Source organism: Oryza glaberrima, chromosome 10 (genome assembly GCF_000147395.1).
Source record: "Oryza glaberrima chromosome 10, OglaRS2, whole genome shotgun sequence".
NCBI lineage: Eukaryota > Viridiplantae > Streptophyta > Magnoliopsida > Poales > Poaceae > Oryza > Oryza glaberrima.
Window position 1 is genome coordinate 8,903,301 of NC_068335.1, and position 19,376 is coordinate 8,922,676.

At 40.8% G+C, this 19,376-nt stretch overlaps 2 protein-coding genes across 2 annotated transcripts; both read right to left on the reverse strand.

Moving 5' to 3' along the window:
- Positions 1–1,275: 1,275 nt before the first annotated feature.
- Positions 1,276–4,481, reverse strand: LOC127785806 (cysteine-rich receptor-like protein kinase 44). The gene is made up of 7 exons (XM_052313195.1): positions 3,605–4,481; positions 3,307–3,426; positions 2,765–2,889; positions 2,466–2,676; positions 2,058–2,295; positions 1,691–1,844; positions 1,276–1,593 (listed from the first exon to the last, which is right to left on the reverse strand). The coding sequence occupies exons 1-7, from the start codon at positions 4,479–4,481 to the stop codon at positions 1,276–1,278; spliced, it is 2,043 nt and encodes a 680-aa protein (XP_052169155.1).
- A 4,852-nt stretch (positions 4,482–9,333) lies between these two features.
- On the reverse strand, positions 9,334–15,524 carry LOC127753193 (phosphatidate cytidylyltransferase 1-like). Its single transcript, XM_052278655.1, has 12 exons — positions 15,391–15,524; positions 15,171–15,300; positions 14,799–15,052; positions 14,560–14,711; positions 14,032–14,173; positions 12,671–12,827; positions 12,096–12,143; positions 10,695–10,769; positions 10,461–10,589; positions 10,334–10,390; positions 9,862–9,945; positions 9,334–9,780 (listed from the first exon to the last, which is right to left on the reverse strand). Exons 2-12 carry the CDS (start codon positions 15,285–15,287, stop codon positions 9,703–9,705), a joined length of 1,293 nt encoding a protein of 430 aa, XP_052134615.1. The 5' UTR covers positions 15,288–15,300; positions 15,391–15,524; the 3' UTR covers positions 9,334–9,702.
- Between the last annotated feature and the right edge of the window lie 3,852 nt (positions 15,525–19,376).

The window sequence follows — 19,376 nt, forward strand, 5'->3', positions numbered from 1 at the left end:
TCAATTAACCAAGCGAAAGATATAGTTCAAGTGTGACATGTTCTACAGTCCAACTCGGCCACACATGAGACATATGTGTATTCAAATTGTCGGTGTCATGCACTGATAGATATGAGAAATCACGACACAGGGATCAACCATGGTTTGGGTGCTGGCAGTTGTGTCCGGGTGTGCTCGCAAGCAAGAGATAACAAGCATGTATATAGGTTGAGGCCTCCTGAAGGATATATAACAACTCTACTCATGGTTTTCATCACTATTTGAGAAATCTGTACAAGCCTTGTGGAGCTCTTGAGCTAGCTTTGGGAGCCTAGTATCCTTCCTGAGTTCAGTGTCTAACCCCTTTTACAGGATCTAGGATGGGTTTTTATAACCTTCAATAGTTGGTTGTGTCTCCAATGAGAGACACAAAGCACTGTATACCATCAGAAGCCTAGGGTAACTCCTATTGGGCTCAACGTTGGGCTACCTCTAGTCTTCTCTCTCCCTTGTGAGTTTGAAAGGCAACATCTGAGAGAGATCAAGACTGCATCTCTCAACATTAATGCTGAGAGGCAAGTTAAGGAAATCTGCAGTTCATGCGATGGACAAGTTTTGCAGCCTGCGCATCGCTTCCAAAGACGTTGTAATAACCTAAGATGGATACCCATCTATCTGTTTTTGGTACGCGACCAGGCAACTTGGCCTATCTCATCCTACCAAGGGGCCCTCATGATACGTCACCTGTAGTGCAGGGTTCCGCCATCCTCCCTAGGTATGATTATGTGGAGAACTCTAGGAAGTGGTGACCTGGAACCACTTGACCCTACTGAACATGATACACATGGCAGCCCCCTGTGTAGCTAGAGCAATGGGTCTCAGTGTAGAAGAATACCATGACCTGGTTCCTGGGCGGCTAGCCAGCATATATCATGCTCCAACATGGGGGATGTGTGACCATCGACCCGGGTTAATGACAAACTTGTTTGCAAAACCAAAACAATGTAAAACAGATTTTGACCAAGTAATTTGGGCTGTTATAGGAAAACAAACCTTGCATCTCCTTGAATGCGTATGGACCTGGTGGATCATGGCCACCAAAAGGGGGTGATACATAGTCCATATTCGAATATATTCAGTAATATGCTATGCAAATTGGTTTAAGATAAAAGGTAAAGCATCTGTAAAAGGTATATAAGAAAATAAATGTACCTCTGGAGTGATATACTTCTAAGACCCAACTAAACAGCAGCATATCTCTACGTAGTTCAGAGTGGCATAAATGTAATTTTTATTCTATCTAGGAACAAACTCTGATATGGACACTTCATTTGTTGATAATGCGGCAACACCTTGGCTAGAACTTGTCGTGTTCCCACCATGCGCAAAGGTGAACGCAGGTTTTGATGGTGCAACAAAGCTATTGGTGTCAACATCATGAAGCATGACGAGAATGTCGAGCATTGTTGGCCGATCCACTGGGTTCTCTTGGACACAAAGGAGCCCGAAGTGGACACATTTGAGCAGCTCCATATCTGATAGGCCGTGGCCATCACCAAGCAGTGATGCATCAGTAATTTCTAGTGGCGTCCCCTTCACCCAGTGGTCCCACACCTGAAATATTGCATGGTTATCAAGTCTTATTGCACGGAAAATGCCATTAGTTCTAGGAAATTGTATAACTCTTGCTAAATAGTAGGATAGGACATACATAGCTAAGCAGATTGTTAGATTCTTCCACTTCACCCGACACATCAGTGTTCCTTCTTCCTGTCACAATCTCCAGGACTAAAATTCCGAAGCTATAGACATCTAACTTGATAGATACATGTCCAAGAACTGCATACTCTGGCGCCATATATCCTCTGCATGCATGCATTCCAGATTATGAATAAATTCTGAAATTCTGATACATAACCTTTATATTTTTATGTGCAAAATCTAACTAACTAAAATTAATTTCTTCTCAAGTTTCATAAGTTGACTACATATGTATATTCGAAACAATTTATGCGTTATAACCAGAGAGCAGCATGTAAGTAAGGAAAGAATTTGTCGGAGTCTCATCATTTTCTTACAGCGTCCCAACGACATGGTTTGTGATACTAGCAGTTTTAGTACCATCAAATAGCCTCGCCAAGCCAAAGTCGGAGATCTTTGGGTTCATGTTGGCATCTAACAATACATTGCTGGCCTTGAGGTCACGATGAATGATCTTTATCTGAGAATCCTCGTGGAGGTAGAGCAGGCCGCGTGCTATCCCATGTATGATCTGATATCTTGTTTCCCAGTTTAATTGTCCTCGCTTCTCTGGATCTACCAAATACGAAATTTATTATTCATGAAAACTATGTTCAGTTACTATCCACTACCCAATCATGCTACTAGTTGTCACTTGTCTGCATAATGGTAATTATTGTAGCAAAGAATACTAACTAGTGTATCAGAGTGGAATGCAGTGATCAAGTTCGTGTATATGTTGTTACCAAAAAGGAAGGTGTCAAGGCTTCGATTTGGTAGGTACTCGTAAATGAGCAGCTTTTCCTCCCCCTTGATGCAAACACCTAGAAGCTTTGCAAGATTGTTGTGCCGGAGTTTGGCAACAAATAACAACTCATTTCTCAGCTGTTCAAGGCCTTGTCCTGATGTCTTGTCAAGCCTTTTCACAGCTATTTCACGTCCATCAGGCAAAAACCCCTAACATACATAAGTAATAATGTCAGATCATATCAGCAGATTTCTCATTTGTATTTTCATATCAACATCAGCAACAAGGTATATATACCTTGTATACTGCTCCAAAACCACCATGACCAAGCTTGTTATGTTCTGCAAAGCTAGCTGTTGCCTTTCTTAGTGTTGCCAGGTCAAAGAGAAGTGACCCTGAATAGATATCATTCTCATCGGTATCTGCATTATACGCACACATTTTTTTCATCATCACCAGACATTACCATGAGTTAACATACAATAAACAAGTAAACGTCCACTCGGGTGATTAAAATCACTGTCCATTGATGTTCTAATCATTTTGTTCTAAGTTCACTCAGCTATTCTAGTTTCAGCTCTTTGGATAAATAAAAAATATTTTCCACATGCCTAATGCCCGGGAAATTCTTTTAATCACTAATGCACGAGTTGTTTTACTCTCCAATCCAAACTATGGGTGGCTCTTGGTTCAGTCGGTTGTGCTGCAACTGCGTACATAGAGTGGTCGAACCTATGGCTGTTTCTTATGTTGGCATTGACCATATGCGTTTTTGTTAGTCCTTAGTACATATTGAATAGAAAATGGAGGACTAGAAGAAGCATGTGGCTCACACTCACATTGTTTCGCTTGCAATTTCCTCCAGAGGTAAAAGGAGAGCAGAGACAGAAGTACAACTAGAGAAGCAAGGACAGACACAACAACAATTGCTACATTTTTTGGGCGATTTCTCCTTTTTCCTGCATGCAGTTAAGTGCAATACATTATTACTACCTCAGAACAATAATACAATAATCATAGTTATATTCCCTCCGGTAATTAATATATAACGTTTTAATACTAATATTAGCGTGGTCAAGATGTAAGACCTATAATAAATAATAATTTTACAAAAATGGAAACGAATGCAAAGTTTACCCTCTAGCGGCGGTGGTGACAGTGACGGCGACGGCAATGGCGATGACGATGATCCAGGTGACGGCGACGCGGCGAGCCTCACCGTTGGGTCACCGTCGTAGAAGAGGAAGGTCTCGTACCTGAGGTTGCACCACACGGCGTCAAACCTCCCTCCTATCCTTCCAGCAAAAACCTTGGGCATGTCCACCCTGAGCGCCTCCAGGCACGCCCGGCACGCCGCAGCCGCCTGGTCCGGCGTGCACTGCACCACACCGTAGATGTTGTGCACCATGTCCTCCGTCGTCGACGTGAACCCGTCGCCGGAGGCCATCACCCCGGCGGCGTACCTCCACGTCGAGTTGTAGGCCGCCCAGTCGGCCAGCGCGCCGGCGAGGCGGGCCACGAGCGCGTCGAAGCGGCCGGCGTCGACGGTGACGCGGTTCTCGCTGGGGCTCCCGATCAGGACCTCCGTGTTGTCGGGCCTCGCCGTGAAGTCCGCGTACGAGAACCGGGCGAGGCAGCGGTCGTAGAACACGGCCACGTCCCTGTCGCCGCGGCAATCGCCGAAGGCGACGGCCGGCACGGCGGCGAGGCAGGACGCGCACCCGGCGCGGTCGGTGTCGCCGCGGCAGAGCGCGAGGCCCCAGACCGCGTCCGCGCCGCCACGCCCGGCCGACGCGGTGGCGAAGCGCGCGGTGGAGTTGGGCGTGATGGCGGACAGCGGGGTGAGCACGGCGCGGACGTTGCTGTGGTAGGTGGTGTTGGCGGCGTAGGAGCTGCCGTTGTTGCATGACCAGTTCATGAGCTCCAGAGCGCGGCCATGGCGGGGCAGGGGAAGCAGATTTGCAAGCAGAACTAGTGGTAGTAGGGTCGGCCACAACACCACCAGCGCAGCCATGGCGTTTTCACTGATCGATCGGGTTCAAGGTGAACAGTATATGGACATTCTTATAGTCAGCAAAACTACCACCAGCGGGATGACATCGTGACAAAGATACAGTTGACCGAGCCGGTGGAAGTCACTGGCTTTGAAATTTTGGCTCGAATTTCTGGATTTAATATATTTTGGATTTATGTTGGGTCCTGGCAGCAAGTGACACTGGCCAAATAATTCGAATTTAGTAAAATTTTGTTCAAAATTAAGTGAAAATATCTCCAATGTTTAGCCTAAAAAGTATATGTCTAATGTTAAAACTGTCTGAAAACTTGGTTTGGGATTTCCTAGAACTTTGTCCCCTCAACTTTTAATTTTTAATTCCGAATAGTAAAACCACTACTGATATAATAGTTAGGGCAAACAGGCCACGTTTGTTTCACATTTACTTTAATTTTATTTCATGGCTATATTTTGAATTACATGATAGATGCACTCGCACACAACATTACATACGCAAAGTCATACCCACACACCCATAAATGTGTCTTCTATAACACACCATCCAAGAGTTGGATGACATAGTAGATGCACATGCACACAACAATAGACACGCAATGTCACACCCACATATCCATGAATGCGTCTCCTAACACATGATTAAAGAGACGAAATTAGCAGCACAATCGTGATCTCACTAAAACACATATTATGATACAAATATTTTTATTGCGTGAATTAATGATTTAAGAAAATAGTCTGACTATAACACATATTACAATACAAATGTTTTTATTGCATTAATTAATAACTTAAGGAAAAAGTCCCAATACCCCATAGGTCCATTTAGCACCTAACATGTGCTTGTTAGCAGCCAATACTCAAATCTCAATAAACCAATATCCAATACAAGCAATGGAGATTGAGATTGAGCTGCAATTGTGTAAGTACTCTCAGGTTTAGCGGTGAAAATTGAAGTAGGAGATCTGCAATATTCTTTTGACAACATCTTCATTTGAGCTCATAATGGTGCTAAATATGTATGATGAGTTTTGGATGAGAGTATTCTTCAAAGAATAAGTATTTGCTTGCAAGACAACAAGTGTTAGCTAGGTAAGATGGTCAGTAGGCTTTGGGTGAAGAGAGAAATCTGAATTCAAATCTTGCAAATCACATACGTGTGATATTACGTGAAAAAATTTATGAGTTGTGTGAACTGAAGTGTGACCATGTATAGCTACCTACCTAGTGAAATACAAAATAATTTTTTGGTCTATTTTTCACACCTAAAAATAAAAAACATGTACATCCCCTGTAGGTGTCGGTTGTAGACACCATTGGGGGTGTCTTACAAACCCCATGCGCTCAAATATTATGTATAAAATCTTTTGAGTTATGAGAACCGAAGTGTGACCGTGTATACATGACTAGCAAATAAAAAAAAGATTCAGCTTTTCACGCCTAAAAAATAAAAAAGGGTACACCCCTATTGTTATATGTGCCAGTTCTAGGTACCAATTCAGGTGTCACTGGTGCTTTTTGAAATCGGCACCAGTAACTCCCCCATATTACTTACGATATATTCTTGTCGGTTTAAAAAATGGGGTTTAGAATCAGCACCATATAAAAATTCCTCTACTATAGTCATTATTGTACAATTAACTCACACATTATTTCTCTGCGCCTAAAGTTATCTTTTGTGTCCAGCTAGCAGTTATGGGAATCAAAGTGTGACCGTGCATACACTAGCAAAATACAAAATATTTTTTTGGCTTATTTTTCATGTCTAAAAAATGAAACTAAAAAAATAGGTACACCCCTATATAGGTGGGGTGCCAGTTCTAGAAACCAATTGAGGTGTCATTGGTGCTTGTTAAAATCGGCACCAATGATTACCCTTATTAGTTCCGCTATATTTATGTCGTTTTAGAAAATCGGGTTTAGAATCAGCACCTTATAAAAATTCCTCCACTACAGTCACTCTTATACAATTAACTCACACATCATTTCTCCTGCGCCTGAAGTCTAGTGTCCAGCTAGCAATTAAACTAGTGAGCTGCTGATTGGATGGAATGGAAGTGTAAATGAAGCTTAGTAGTTTTATGTCTGAGTTGAAATGAAAATAGTAATAATGTGTGCTTTTTTACTATCATTTTAAATGGAAATGGAAAATGACTGACATAGTTCTTCATGACTTATTTCGACATAACCAGTGATTTTGTAGTCTTCGTAACCTGGACTTCCAGGTATCCAAATAGCCCTCGATAGTAGTTGATAAAACAATTTCAAAGGTAAGTTTCTTTTTTTGAAGGGAAGGGCAAAAGCTTTGCCACTTTTATATTGATAGAAAAGGAGTAAAAATAGATTCACAAAACAAGGGACTCAGATTATACAGGGTCCGGCAAAACAGCTGGCCCGCAAAAGAAGAGCAATACCGCCTACTCTCTTGCAGGGATGATCTCTGTGAGCTTTACAGCTCCCGCCACGACCCAGGTCCTTGTCTCCTCTTTTATTTTGGCGATGATGGTGGCAGGAGTGGAACCAAGTTGCCTGAAAATTCTAGCGTTTCTTTCGCACCAAAGTTCCCAAGCTATTAAAATGATTAACGACTTGAGAGAGTTTGTAGGACAGCCATGTTTTGCTGGTTGAGAATCTGTATATTAAAGCAACCATAACCCTATACCTTTTCAAGAGATATTTTAGTGTCTTTATAGTTTTAGTCCGTTTATACCAATATAACTCCTCCTGTTGGAACAGTTTAGCAGGTCATATTTTAAAGGGTTAAGGTCATTTTGTATTTGTGTCTAGGCTTCGAAATCCGACAGCCGACTTCCGCGCACCATTGTCTTGTATTAATTGAAGTTGTGGACCTTTATCTATCATAGCAAAGTCAGTGCAGAATCTTGGACATATAGAACCAATTGTATACGGTTGAATACTTGAATTAGAATAACAGTCCCCAGTCGTTGCTGCCACACACTAAAGGTGATGCTGTAGACAGCCACAATAAGGACAAACAAAAAGTCGACCTTAATTAAGAGATAACATATGGCGAACACTATATAAATTCAGATGAGTAATTAACTTACTTTATTGGCACTATACGAATTTGTGAGGTGGATATAATTTGTGAGTTATAACATGTTCGTTCCAATACATGAATTTCTATAGTCTGTATGAACTATGAACTATGCCGATAACAATTCATGTGGATAAATTCGTGAAGAGTGTGCCATGTATGCATGCTCAATCAACCATAGATTAAAACATTGTTTGTAGAATAGAAAATATTTTATATAAAAAGATAGTAATAATGTGAGGATATAGACTGGAGACGGAAAAAATAAATAAAAATGAAGGAACTATTTGATATAACATATGCCATGTGCTTGTAAGCAGCCAACACCCAGATCTCAATAAACCAATATCCAGTATAACCAATGGGATTGAACTGTAACTGTGTAAGCACTCTCAGGTTTAGCAGTGAAAATTAAAGTAGGAGATACAAGCTACTAGCAGAAGTACTTAGGAAGAAAAAGAAGAAGATTGATAAGTTCTAAGCCAGAAACATATCACCACCGCTGTTGCTGGTTCAATTATCTATTTCTTTTTTTTTTTTACCATGAGCTTGCTTGTGTTTTGGCTAGGTGGATGGTTAAATAGACCCATACCCATTTGAGCAGAGACAGGCTCGGGGTGGGATCCTAACAATGCTTTCCTCACGAGAAATGGTTTTTACTCCCGGTGATAGCAAACGGGACGAGTAAATTGGGACTAAAGATCGGTCGAGAGAATCGGTACTAAAGTTCCATAGCAAATGAAAAATATATGTGAGATATAGGATTCGAACTCAAGCTCTCCGACGAGCAAATTGGGACTAAAGATCGATCGAGAGAATCGGTACTAAAGTTCCATAGCAAATGAAAAATATATGTGAGATATAGGATTCGAACTCAAGCTCTCTCATCTCAACCCTCACGCGCGTAACCACCATATCTACTACATACATCTAACTTGAATAGATATGTTTTTCTTTTGAACTAACCCTAGAGGCATCTTTAGTCCGGATTGGTGTTACAAACCGGGACTAAAGATCAATTTTTATTTCCGGTTAATAACACCAACCGGACTACAGATTCTCAATCTTTAGTTTAGGTTGGTGTTACCAATCGAAACTAAAAATCAATTTTTAGTCAACACGGACTAAAAATGTTTCGAGGGACTTGAAACATCTCCAGTACCGGTTTTTAATCTAACCGGGACAGTTGTAATTTTGGGTACCACGAGAAAATATCTATTCTCCACTGGTGTCAGTTGTGTACATGGTCTCATAATCACCGTCTACCGCAGTAATTAAGCTAAGCTATCATATGGTATTTTTTGACCTTATTTCATACACACTGTATAAGTAAAGTTTGTGTATTAAAATGAACGTTTTACAAATAATCTATGTGCTAGATTACACACCTCACAAGTCCATATACTGCCGACACAACTGTGATGCGTGTATAATCTGCCGTACACACTGAATTTTGAAGTTACCACAAGAATTATTTATCGCTGGTCCTTTAAATAAACGAAGAAAACCGTAGCGGCCGCTTGCAATTTATATATCTTTAAATGAACGAAAAGAACCGTGCTCCATTTAATCAAAGGAAATGATCTGCTGAAATTGCCCAACTTTGGAAAGCAAACATTCAATACTTTTTTAAGAGAAAAGGCTCCACGAGCCGGGATTTTTACTGAAAGCATGAACTTGGGGTTCGGTACACAATGCTGCCTAAACTAAACATTCAAATGACATATAGATAATGGAACTAACATTATAACATATGGCTTGGCTAAACCATCGAAATAAGCAATATAGGTAGGTTAGTGCACCCATAAAGCAAGGAAATAATGGGATTAATATCGTTCTACAAAGTACAAGAAGTCAAGAACCCATCGACGACAAGAAAGAAAAAAAAAATGTCATGGCTGCTAGTCTGCTACTCGGCCTTCATTTGCCTTCTCATGCAGCCACAAAGATGAAAACCGAAAGAAAAATAAAAAGAGAAGGCAAGAACAAACTCCTGTATACTCGGGAAACATCATACCCTTACATCGATCGAGGAAAAAAAAACAATCCTAAGCGTTATCATTCTTTTGTTTTTAGGGTGTTAGGGCTGTACATGATGATCTAAAAGTAAAAAAAAACAATGCACATAGTCCTGTTGATTTCGTGCATGATGTCTCTATGTTAGCATCAGTTCCCTCTCGTCAGTAACTTGCCTAGTTGCTCGTAAAGATCATGCTGCTCCTCGAACGTGAGATTTCTCAGTATCTGCATTACATAAATGCATTAAGGGTCAGGTTACATTTAATTCACAATGATATAATGCAAGTCGAAAGGAGTCAAAAGTACCTGCTCCAGGATTGTCTCAACAGATAAGTCCTGTACCATCACAAACGATTGGTAATAGATATAAGCAAACACAGCCATAACCATCTGCAAGATGTCAATGATTAGAACGTCAAATGAGATAAAACCATTCAGCCGTCGTGAGCTGTAATGTAAGAATGAAGAACATGATCTCAAGCTCAATAATATGGTACTTATGTTTTAACTCTAACAAAGACAAAATGAACAAAATCTTACAGTAAGTTGGAATCGCAGGAGAGCCCAAGTGATGAACAAAATAATGCCTAGTATTTTTTATGCAAGTAAAATTGCAGCACAGAGTAATTAATGATGATTTGATCAAACATGGAAAGCATTGCACAGAGCCCGAGAGTATATACTACGAGAGCACTAGCAGGTATACGGAGGTTTACTCATCTGAAAGACACCATTATAAACAGCCTTTAGAAAAAAATTAACTTAAAAAGTAACTTACTTGACAATCCATCCTGTCAGTAAATCCACCATGGCCAGGTATGCTATCACCAAAATCCTGAAAAGTATACACTGAATAAGATTTCGATATTGAAATATTTTTTTTCCAAAAGATAATAGATGCGTACCTTGAATTTGAAAGCTCTTTTAAAACCACTAGCGAAAAACCCTCCAAATGGTGCTATTATTGAAGCAAACAAGCCAAGAGCTAAGGCATGCCACTGAATAGGCATAATTGCCACTTCTCGCCAAGGGATCTGCAAAATAGAAAGGATGACAAAAAGGCTGGATGGCACAAGGACTAGAAGACATGGAATGAGAACTCCGGTTCACTTATAAGAAACATCAAAATGCTTTCTTACCCATCCTGGTAAATCATAACTTTCTGGTGTAAATATAGGGCCAGGATCACAATGAAGCCATCCAGTCGACAAATCCTGTAGATAACAGGATTAACAAAGATTGAAGTAGATTCCAACCTTGCTTCGAAAAATATAAAATTGCATCTACATTACTGAGAGGCTTAGAACCAAGTAATAGAACTGAAAATTTTGCACTTCTGTTCCATACCACAGAGTGAGCTAATTTTTTTGCAGAAATACCACTACTGTCACCAAGGCTAATGGCGTCCATACTGGACATATTCCCCTTCCGCATCGACTAACTTCTTCCACTCCACTGAGTCACCAAGCCCACCACCACCACCCACATCTTGCCCAATTCCTCCCATGCCCACTACAATGCCTCAGAATATATTACATTTTACACCGCCCAACCAATCCCAACCTGATGCAGATTCTACTCGGATTGAGATCAGGTGCAGTTGTTACTACAACTGCACAATAAGGACTGCAAGCAATCTAGACCATTTGTATTTTCATCCAACGGTCCAGATTCATTGCTACAAAACACGTAAAACAATATATTTTTTGCTACAGTATACATGTGCTACAGTGATGCATTGATCTGAACCATTGATTTGTTATCATGCAGTGCTAGTGCAACTGCTTAAGCTGCAGTTACACTAGCAACTGCACCGGATCCCAATCCGATTCTACTCACAATGCCCGCCATGGGTAGCCAGGGTAACCCCTACAGCTAGCATGGTGTATCAAGTCGCTCATCTGCCACCACCTGCATCACCTTCCACCATCTGCAGCCATAAGCAGCAACAAGTGGCAGCGAGGGCTATCACAACAAGCAACAAGTGACATGATAGCAATGACATCTCTTCATTGCTCACACCTTACTGGTCAGTTTCTGAGTTATTGGTTGTTCTATTGCGTTGTTTTGCACAAGTTTCTCGGTCTTGAGCTGCGACAATTTTGTAATGCCTGTCTTTGGTATTAGTTTTCATTTTTTCAGGGGCCTACAGTTCTTGAGTTGCGACGATTCCGTTCAGTTAAGGACAGTTGCACTTTGATCTGTGCTTGAAGGAAATGCATAACTGATTGGATGGCAGGGAGAATGGAAATTACCATTTACCACCACAAAGAGGAAGGATAGGGAAGGGAGCTAGAGAATTTTGGTTACTCAGTTGTGTTCTTTTGGTCTGATTAGACTATACATTGAGACATAGGATATTTCAATCCTATCACATGGTCATGGTTACAGAAAAGAAATTATTTCAAACGAAAAATGCAACAGTAAGAGACAGTAGTGCTATTCATGAAAGATTTTGATCCTGCCTGTGCAAATTACAACAGTATGTATGCAATTCTCTTTGAGAAAAAGGCTAATCAATGACAAGGTAGGAGCTTTACCTTTCTGGGGCATGTTAACCACTGGAAATGACCCATCAAATTAGCAAGCTACAAAAGAAAACCAGAAATAAATTATTATCAATTGAACTGTTTCAGCACATCGACCATATTTAGATGTGAAAAATCCAAAAGGTACTATAAAAGATGCAGTGTGAAGTTGTGCCAGAAAATATTGTAGCATCAGTAATTCATTACACTTCACACTTAAGTGACTAATAAAATTTATTACAGAGTGTGCGCATATGCCTTCTGCTTTCAAGTTTCAAGAACTATGCCTGCACAGCATGATGAATCATGGCATTGCATCTTTTTTGTTCCAACACTGGTCATGATTTTGTAAACTAATATGACAAGCAGTATATCAATTATAGTATAGTGTGTTGGAGCATCTATCAAACCATAACCAGTATGTTTGAGACTTTGTTTATTTTTTTAAGAAACCATTTGAACAGAACCGATTGTTATCAGATGGTAGAAAGAATTCTATTCTGAACGAGATACTGAATTAGTTACCAACAATGAGAAACTGAGACCTCTAAGATTGAAGGATATATGGGTAGACAAGTGCTACTAACCACAAATGCAGAAAGCATGGTAGTCACTGATGCACCTAGAAAGCCCTCCCAAGTTTTTTTTGGAGAGAGCTTAATTAAGGGTGTTTTCCCAAAGAAGAAGCCGAAGAAATATGCAGCAACATCGTTGATAGCGATCAATGAAGCTGGTAGGAGGAACCTAAAATAAGCACCATTTTTATGTCAGCCTTGCATTTGTCACTTGGATATGCCAAAAGGCTGCATAAACAGCAGTATTGTAGTTCTGAAAGAGTGGAAGCACATAATTATTTCATGGCATGTTATCAGAAAATATAATTATAAATGGAATATCTATACTTATTTTTACTCAAAATGTTAGTAGTGGTGGTGGTCGTTCTGCCACACCACACCTTCCACTGACATTTGGACCCAATCTATACAAACACCACCACCACCGATCTGACAAATCGGTCCCATTAGTCAGCCCCTACCATCCAATGAGTCCTCTCCTGTTTCACTGCAGGCTCTCCCCAAATTTCAAAATCACCTACTTGTTCACTAAGCAAAATCATAAAAGCACTACTTGGACTAAATGTGTGCTTACTCGACATAATAAGGTAGAAACTCATTTATTTTTCCCGTTGCAACACACAGGCTATTAGTCCCACATGGAGAATTTAGACAGGTTAGGGCTAGCACATAAATACAATGTTACGACCATAGCACCTCCAGATTAAAACCTTTTACACAAAACGAGACAATGTAAATTCCTGCCTGTATAGAACAGCTTGGAATGGTATGTATTTTGTAAGCTATGGTGTCACAGCTTCTTCTTGATACAAGTTACTTCGATGCTGCATTCAAATGAAATATGCTAAATTTTAAGCATGACAGGGTGTTTCTTCAGTACTCCTGCGTCCCATAATATAAGTGATTGAAGGATTCATATTCTGTCCCAATATACAATCGGATTTTTTTAGAGTATTGCATGTCTCATAAATCACCCCTCATTTAACTTTGTTCTCATCTTACCCCCAACGACCCTCCCACACCTCGCATGCCCTCATTTAATGAGGAACACTATAGTCTCTGTCCTTCGTCCATAGGCTATCGAAAGAAACCTAGTATCCCTTATATTATGGGACAAAGGTAGTATTAAATTATTAGAGCATTGTAATATCACTTTGATCCTTCAGTCTTAAAAACTCCTTAAACTAGTAGTATATTCGTATTCTGCTGCAAATCTCATGAAGGTCATTACATGAAATACATTTGTGAGCAGAACCACTAATGACTACAAATTGAAAATAGAAAAGGATATTCTAAGCCTACAGTACTAGGGCTGAAAATGCACATTTTTATGATCCTAAAGATTAGAACATTCTGTCGGTTAGAGACTTTACCAAAATATTCCTTCATATATATTGGCCACAGTGAAAGATGACTGTGCAAATACCATCAATAGGATCATGTGAGTCCATGCATATTGACTGAATTGATACTTGTACGCCTTTTTCTTTAGAGTGAGAATAAACCATACAAACCCTGTATGACAGAAGTAATAACCAAATTGATATATTGGCAGCACGTAGTTAAAATTTTATCAATGGTGCAATGGACTCATCTATATATCAATAAGTTTATGCATTTCCACTATACTAGTGAAATTATGACATGAAAAAAAAATATGTGCTATTTCCGCTATACCAGTGAACTCTAGCATTTCATCTGTAGGTATGACATGAAAATAATAGTGCATTTTAAGTACTCACAAGGCACAACCACCTAAAAACTTTGATTAAACATCTTTAATTCATCCCAAAACCAATCAGCTAACTGTGAAAACTAAGGTTTACAGTAGCCATGCAGTGTTCAACCATATCTAATTGTCATTAATATAACATGGCCAAACAATGAACTGTTGTTATTACCTGCTATATAAAGAAAGTAGCAAATAAACATTTGGTACTTGATCAAGCCACTCACAAGCTTGTACAATAACTTGTCTGAAGTCACCGTGTTGACAAGCTGCCGACTAAGGAAACGGCCATACGCAAAAAGCATCGCAGTGAAGAAGAAATGCCTGCAATTGTCACGAAGAAAACAAGAATCTGTAATGGCATGTAAACATTCAAATGTTCATAGTCAGAATTAACCATGCCATTTTTACCAGTTAAGTAGTCTGAACCCTGGAAGCTGCCTGTCCTCGTTGGCCTTCCTCAGCAGATTGAAGAGCTCACTCGCCATAAAGATTTGGATAACGACAACCATAGCCCATATGTAGAGATGTCCCATGTATATCAAAAACACAAATCCTGCCATCATCCAGAGTGAAGAATACGTGCGAATAAGCATTGACTTGTACTTGTTCTGGTCATTTAGCAGCAAATTAGCGCCATTGGTTTTGTTCACGTCAGATGGAGCCTGTAAAGAAAAAGTTCATGGAATTGTCCACCACTCACAAAATCAAGAAACATAAGGCCTCCAAGAATGAGATACATATCTCAACAGGGGAAATAAAAAATAAAAAATAAAAACTCACATCGCTGGAGCGCTTCCGCTGCCTCACACGGGCACCATGGGTCGGGCTTGGAGTTCCCGGGGTGACATCACCACCAGAGCCATTGTCCCTTTCAGCGGCGGATCTAACATGGGGCATGGGGAGGGTTGAGCTGAAACCCCCAAAAATAATTTTTACAAACTGCTATCAGTACGGGGGCGCAGAGAGAAATGGGAGAGGGGGTGTGCCGAGGAGTGCTCACCGGAGGGGAGAGGATGCGGCGGAAGCAGCAGGACGGTGGCGGCGGCGGCGGCGGCGCTGCTCGCACGCCGGGATGGGGATCGGCGGCTGGTCGGCGCGGCGGGCGAAGTCGCGAGGAGGGAGACGGGGAGATCGACCGACCAAAGGAGTCAGGGAGTCAGAGGCCTATTATGTTGGGCTCATGCCTCATGGATTGATATGCGTGAGTGGGCTTTCTGTAGCCCACTCACGGATATGTGTCTAATCACGAATTTCTGTAGGAATAATAGTGATTTTCATTTTCTTATATAGTAGGGATAATAGTAATTCTCACAGAATAGAAAATCATACAAATCCATATCGATTGACAGTGAGGTATCTATTGGATTTTGAGAAAATAGTTTTACAGTAGATTTTATTATTTGAAATAGGCTTCCCAATAATTTAATTAGCTAGATTCCGTTGGGATTTAATTCTGAATATTTCAATTTTTAAAGTGCATTAAATTTGGGTTAGCACTCGTAAAATTAAAAAAAAGGAAAAAACATCTGATCCAGTATAAAAAGGTTTTTGGTGTTTTGGATTTTTAGTTTGTACAATTCAGATTCAAGATTTTTAGGATCTTAGAGAGGCTTACCTCACTAGTCACATAGCATGAGTAAGCCTCGCCTCAGTGTTGGCAACTTTTGGTGACAAGTTGACAACGACGATCGCAACACCTTATGCCTTGCGGTGATCCTAGAGTCGCCAACCACCTCGATCTAGCAAAGAGCTAAACCTAGATGGGTTTTGACAAATAAACCGACTAGCGGAGCCGATTCTAGATAACTACCCTTCTCGTGGGTAAAACAGAAGGTTTTCAGGACAAACCTACAAAGAGATGTCGCACTCTCGCAGCGGCGGCGGACGGCTTACAGCGCAAACCGACAAAGATGGACAAACTAAGAGAAAACTAAAAGCAATATGAAAAACGATTCTATTGATTGATTGTAGATTGGTTGTTTACAATAGAACCGGCCATGTCCCTTATATAGGGGTTGGTCTTGCCCTCTACAGACCCTTATCCACGTCCAACTCGGGATAGAAACCAAAGGAAACCCGAAACATGCCCTCCCGAGCAAGGAAACTTCAAGACCCGACGAAACACAGTCGGACTCGGACCTGCCGGTCAGACCGGCCACACACCGCCGGTCTGACCGGCCTTCAACCGGCGGTCAGACCGGCCCACTCGAAGGAAACCGGTAGACTTCCAAATTTTGGCAATCTTTCCTATTTTAACCTTAGGTGCCAAATTTGGGTGTAAACACATGCCCCTCTGCCTTTTTGATGAATAACATGAATCTAAAAGCATAGAACATGTTTTTTGGTCTTAGGACGATAATTTAATTACCGGCCATAGTATCTCCTAAGCGTTTTGCCAAACGCTCGGGAAGTATTTCTTCAAGTATTTCCCGTTGATTTCTCGCTAAAAACGCTCCCTTGAAGTGTCTCCAAAAAATATGCGTTCCCTCGAATAATACCGCATACTCGATAAGGACCTTCCTAACTAGGAGACCACTTACCGAACTCCCTGGATCGAGTACCCAAAGGCAAAATTGTCTTCCAAACCAAGTCTCCAACTTGAAACAACTTTACTTTCACCCTTTTGTTGTACGCCTTAGCCACCTCTTCTTCTCGTTTTCTATCTCTTCCAAAGCCTTCAAGCACTTATCGATGACTTCATCAAGGTTGTCTCCCATCAATGTCTTGTAATCTTCACCTGACAAATCATCTTGCTTGATATAACGAAGAGAACCAAGATTTACCTCAACCAGTAAAACGGCTTCTTGACCATAAACCAACTCAAAAGGAGTGACTTTGGTGGCACCATGTTTAGATATCCTATGCGCCCACAATGCTTCGGAAAGCACTTTATGCCACCTCTTTGGATGCTCCTCAATCTTCTTTTTTATTAGCTTCAATAATGTCTTATTACTCGACTTAGCTTGTCCATTAGCCTGAGCGTAGTAAGGAGAAGAACTCAACAATTTAATACCATAAGATTCGGTAAAACTCTTTACTTCCTTAGACATAAAACAAGCACCTTGATCCATAGTTAATGTTTGCGGGATACCGAATCTATGAATAATATGCTTCAAAATAAAGTCAATTACCTCCGTATGAGTCATATTTTTCAGCGGCACGGCTTCGGCCCACTTGGTGAAGTAATCCATAGCAACTAGCACGAACCTATGCCCCTTTGATGACGAATGATAAATTTGACCAATAAAATCTAAAGCCCAACCTCGGAACGGCCATGGTTTGATTATAGGGTTCAACACGGCGGCGGGTGCCAATTGAACATTGCCGAACCATTGATAAGCTTCACATCCCCTATAGTATTTAAAGCAATCATCAATCATCCTCGGCCAATAGAACTCCGCTCTCCTAAGCAACCAATTCATCTTGTGGGCCGATTGATGAGTTCCACAAATTCCTTCATGTACCTCTCCCATAGCCACTTTAGATTGATCTTCATCTAGGCACTTCAACAAGACATCATCTATATTTTGGCGATATAGATCTTCATCAAGCAATGTGTATTTGAACGCTTGCCGCCGAATTTTCCAATCAACCATAAGTGTGGGATCTTTCAAATATCGAATCGATGGAATTCTCCAATCCTCTTCTGTTTCCTGGGCACAAATGTCCGAATTCACAATTAATTCGGCCTCTAAATTGATTGTGGCATGCCCCCCAGCGCCCTGCCCAGAACCGGTCAGACCGCCCGGGGTCGCCGGTCAGACCGGCGGCATGTGGCCGGTCAGACTGCACTTGGTCACCGGTCAGACCGGCCGCGCAACGCCGGTCAGACCGCCCCTGGTCTCCAATTTCGCCAATTTCGCACAAAGATTTAAAATTAAGCACCGGCTCTTCCAATACCAGAAACAATCCCTTCTTCACATCATAGCCAGATGCTTGTTGTGCCAAATCATTTGCTCTAGAATTATCATGCCTAACAATATGCCTAATAGCAAAATTATCAAAATTGGCAATAATATCCAAACATGAATCAAGATACCTATTTAGTGATCCGTCCAAGCATTTATAAACTCCGGCGACTTGTTGCACCACCAATTCCGAATCACCAAAAGCTTCCACGTACTTAGCTCCAACCATCTCCATGACTTGTAAGCCGAATAATAAAGCATTGTATTCGGCTTGATTATTTGTACAATAATATTCCAAATGAACCGATGCTTCATAACACATGCCATTAGGTGAAAACAAAACTACCCCTATGCCTTGACCTTCTTTACAAGAAGAACCATCAAAATAAATCTTCCAAGGTATAACTTCAACTAGGCAAACCTCTTCCTCATAAGCAATATCTACACGATGGTCTACTATAAAATCACATACAATTTGGCCTCTCATAGATTTCAATGGTTCATAAGCCAAATCATATTTTATCAAAGCATATGCCCACTTTCCAATTCTCCCACTTAGAATTGGCCTTTGCAACATGTGTTTAATAACATCGGCTTGACAAGCAACTATGCATGTACTAGATAACAAATAATGCCTCAATTTGGTACAAGCATAGTATAAGCATAGACAAAGTCTCTCTATAAAGACATACCTCGTTTCGGCATCCAAAAGATGGCGGCTCAAATATGTAATAATATATTCATTGCCATCTTCCTCTTGCGTCAAAACGGCACCAATGACTTTGTCTTCAAAGGCAATATATAACCGAATAGACTTTCCGGCTTTAGGTGCCCGCACAACGAGTGGAGTAGATAAATACCTCTTCAACTCCTCAAACGCTTCTTGTTGTTTTGCCCCCCAAGTAAAATCGGCTTTCTTCTTCAAATGAAGTATAGGAACAAAAGCATCGATTTTACCCGCTAGGTTAGAAATAAATCTTCTCAAATAATTCACCTTACCTAGCAACTTTTGAACTTCCTTCTCTTCAACTCCTCAAACGCTTCTTGTTGTTTTGCCCCCAAGTAAAATTGGCTTCTT

What these genes read in the sequence shown, in the direction of transcription:
- LOC127753193 (XM_052278655.1), bottom strand. Translation starts at nt 15,287, where the DNA reads ATGCCCCATGTTAGATCCGCCGCTGAAAGGGACAATGGCTCTGGTGGT. An exon ending in CTACTTTCTTTATATAGCAG is followed by an intron (nt 14,174 to 14,559) that starts GTAATAACAACA and finishes TCTGTCATACAG; the next exon opens with GGTTTGTATGGTTTATTCTC. An exon ending in TTGAGACAATCCTGGAGCAG is followed by an intron (nt 9,781 to 9,861) that starts GTACTTTTGACT and finishes TATGTAATGCAG; the next exon opens with ATACTGAGAAATCTCACGTT.
- LOC127785806 (XM_052313195.1), bottom strand. Translation starts at nt 4,481, where the DNA reads ATGGCTGCGCTGGTGGTGTTGTGGCCGACCCTACTACCACTAGTTCTG. An exon ending in GAAATTGCAAGCGAAACAAT is followed by an intron (nt 2,890 to 3,306) that starts GTGAGTGTGAGC and finishes CGTATAATGCAG; the next exon opens with ATACCGATGAGAATGATATC. An exon ending in AACCATGTCGTTGGGACGCT is followed by an intron (nt 1,845 to 2,057) that starts GTAAGAAAATGA and finishes GCATGCATGCAG; the next exon opens with AGGATATATGGCGCCAGAGT.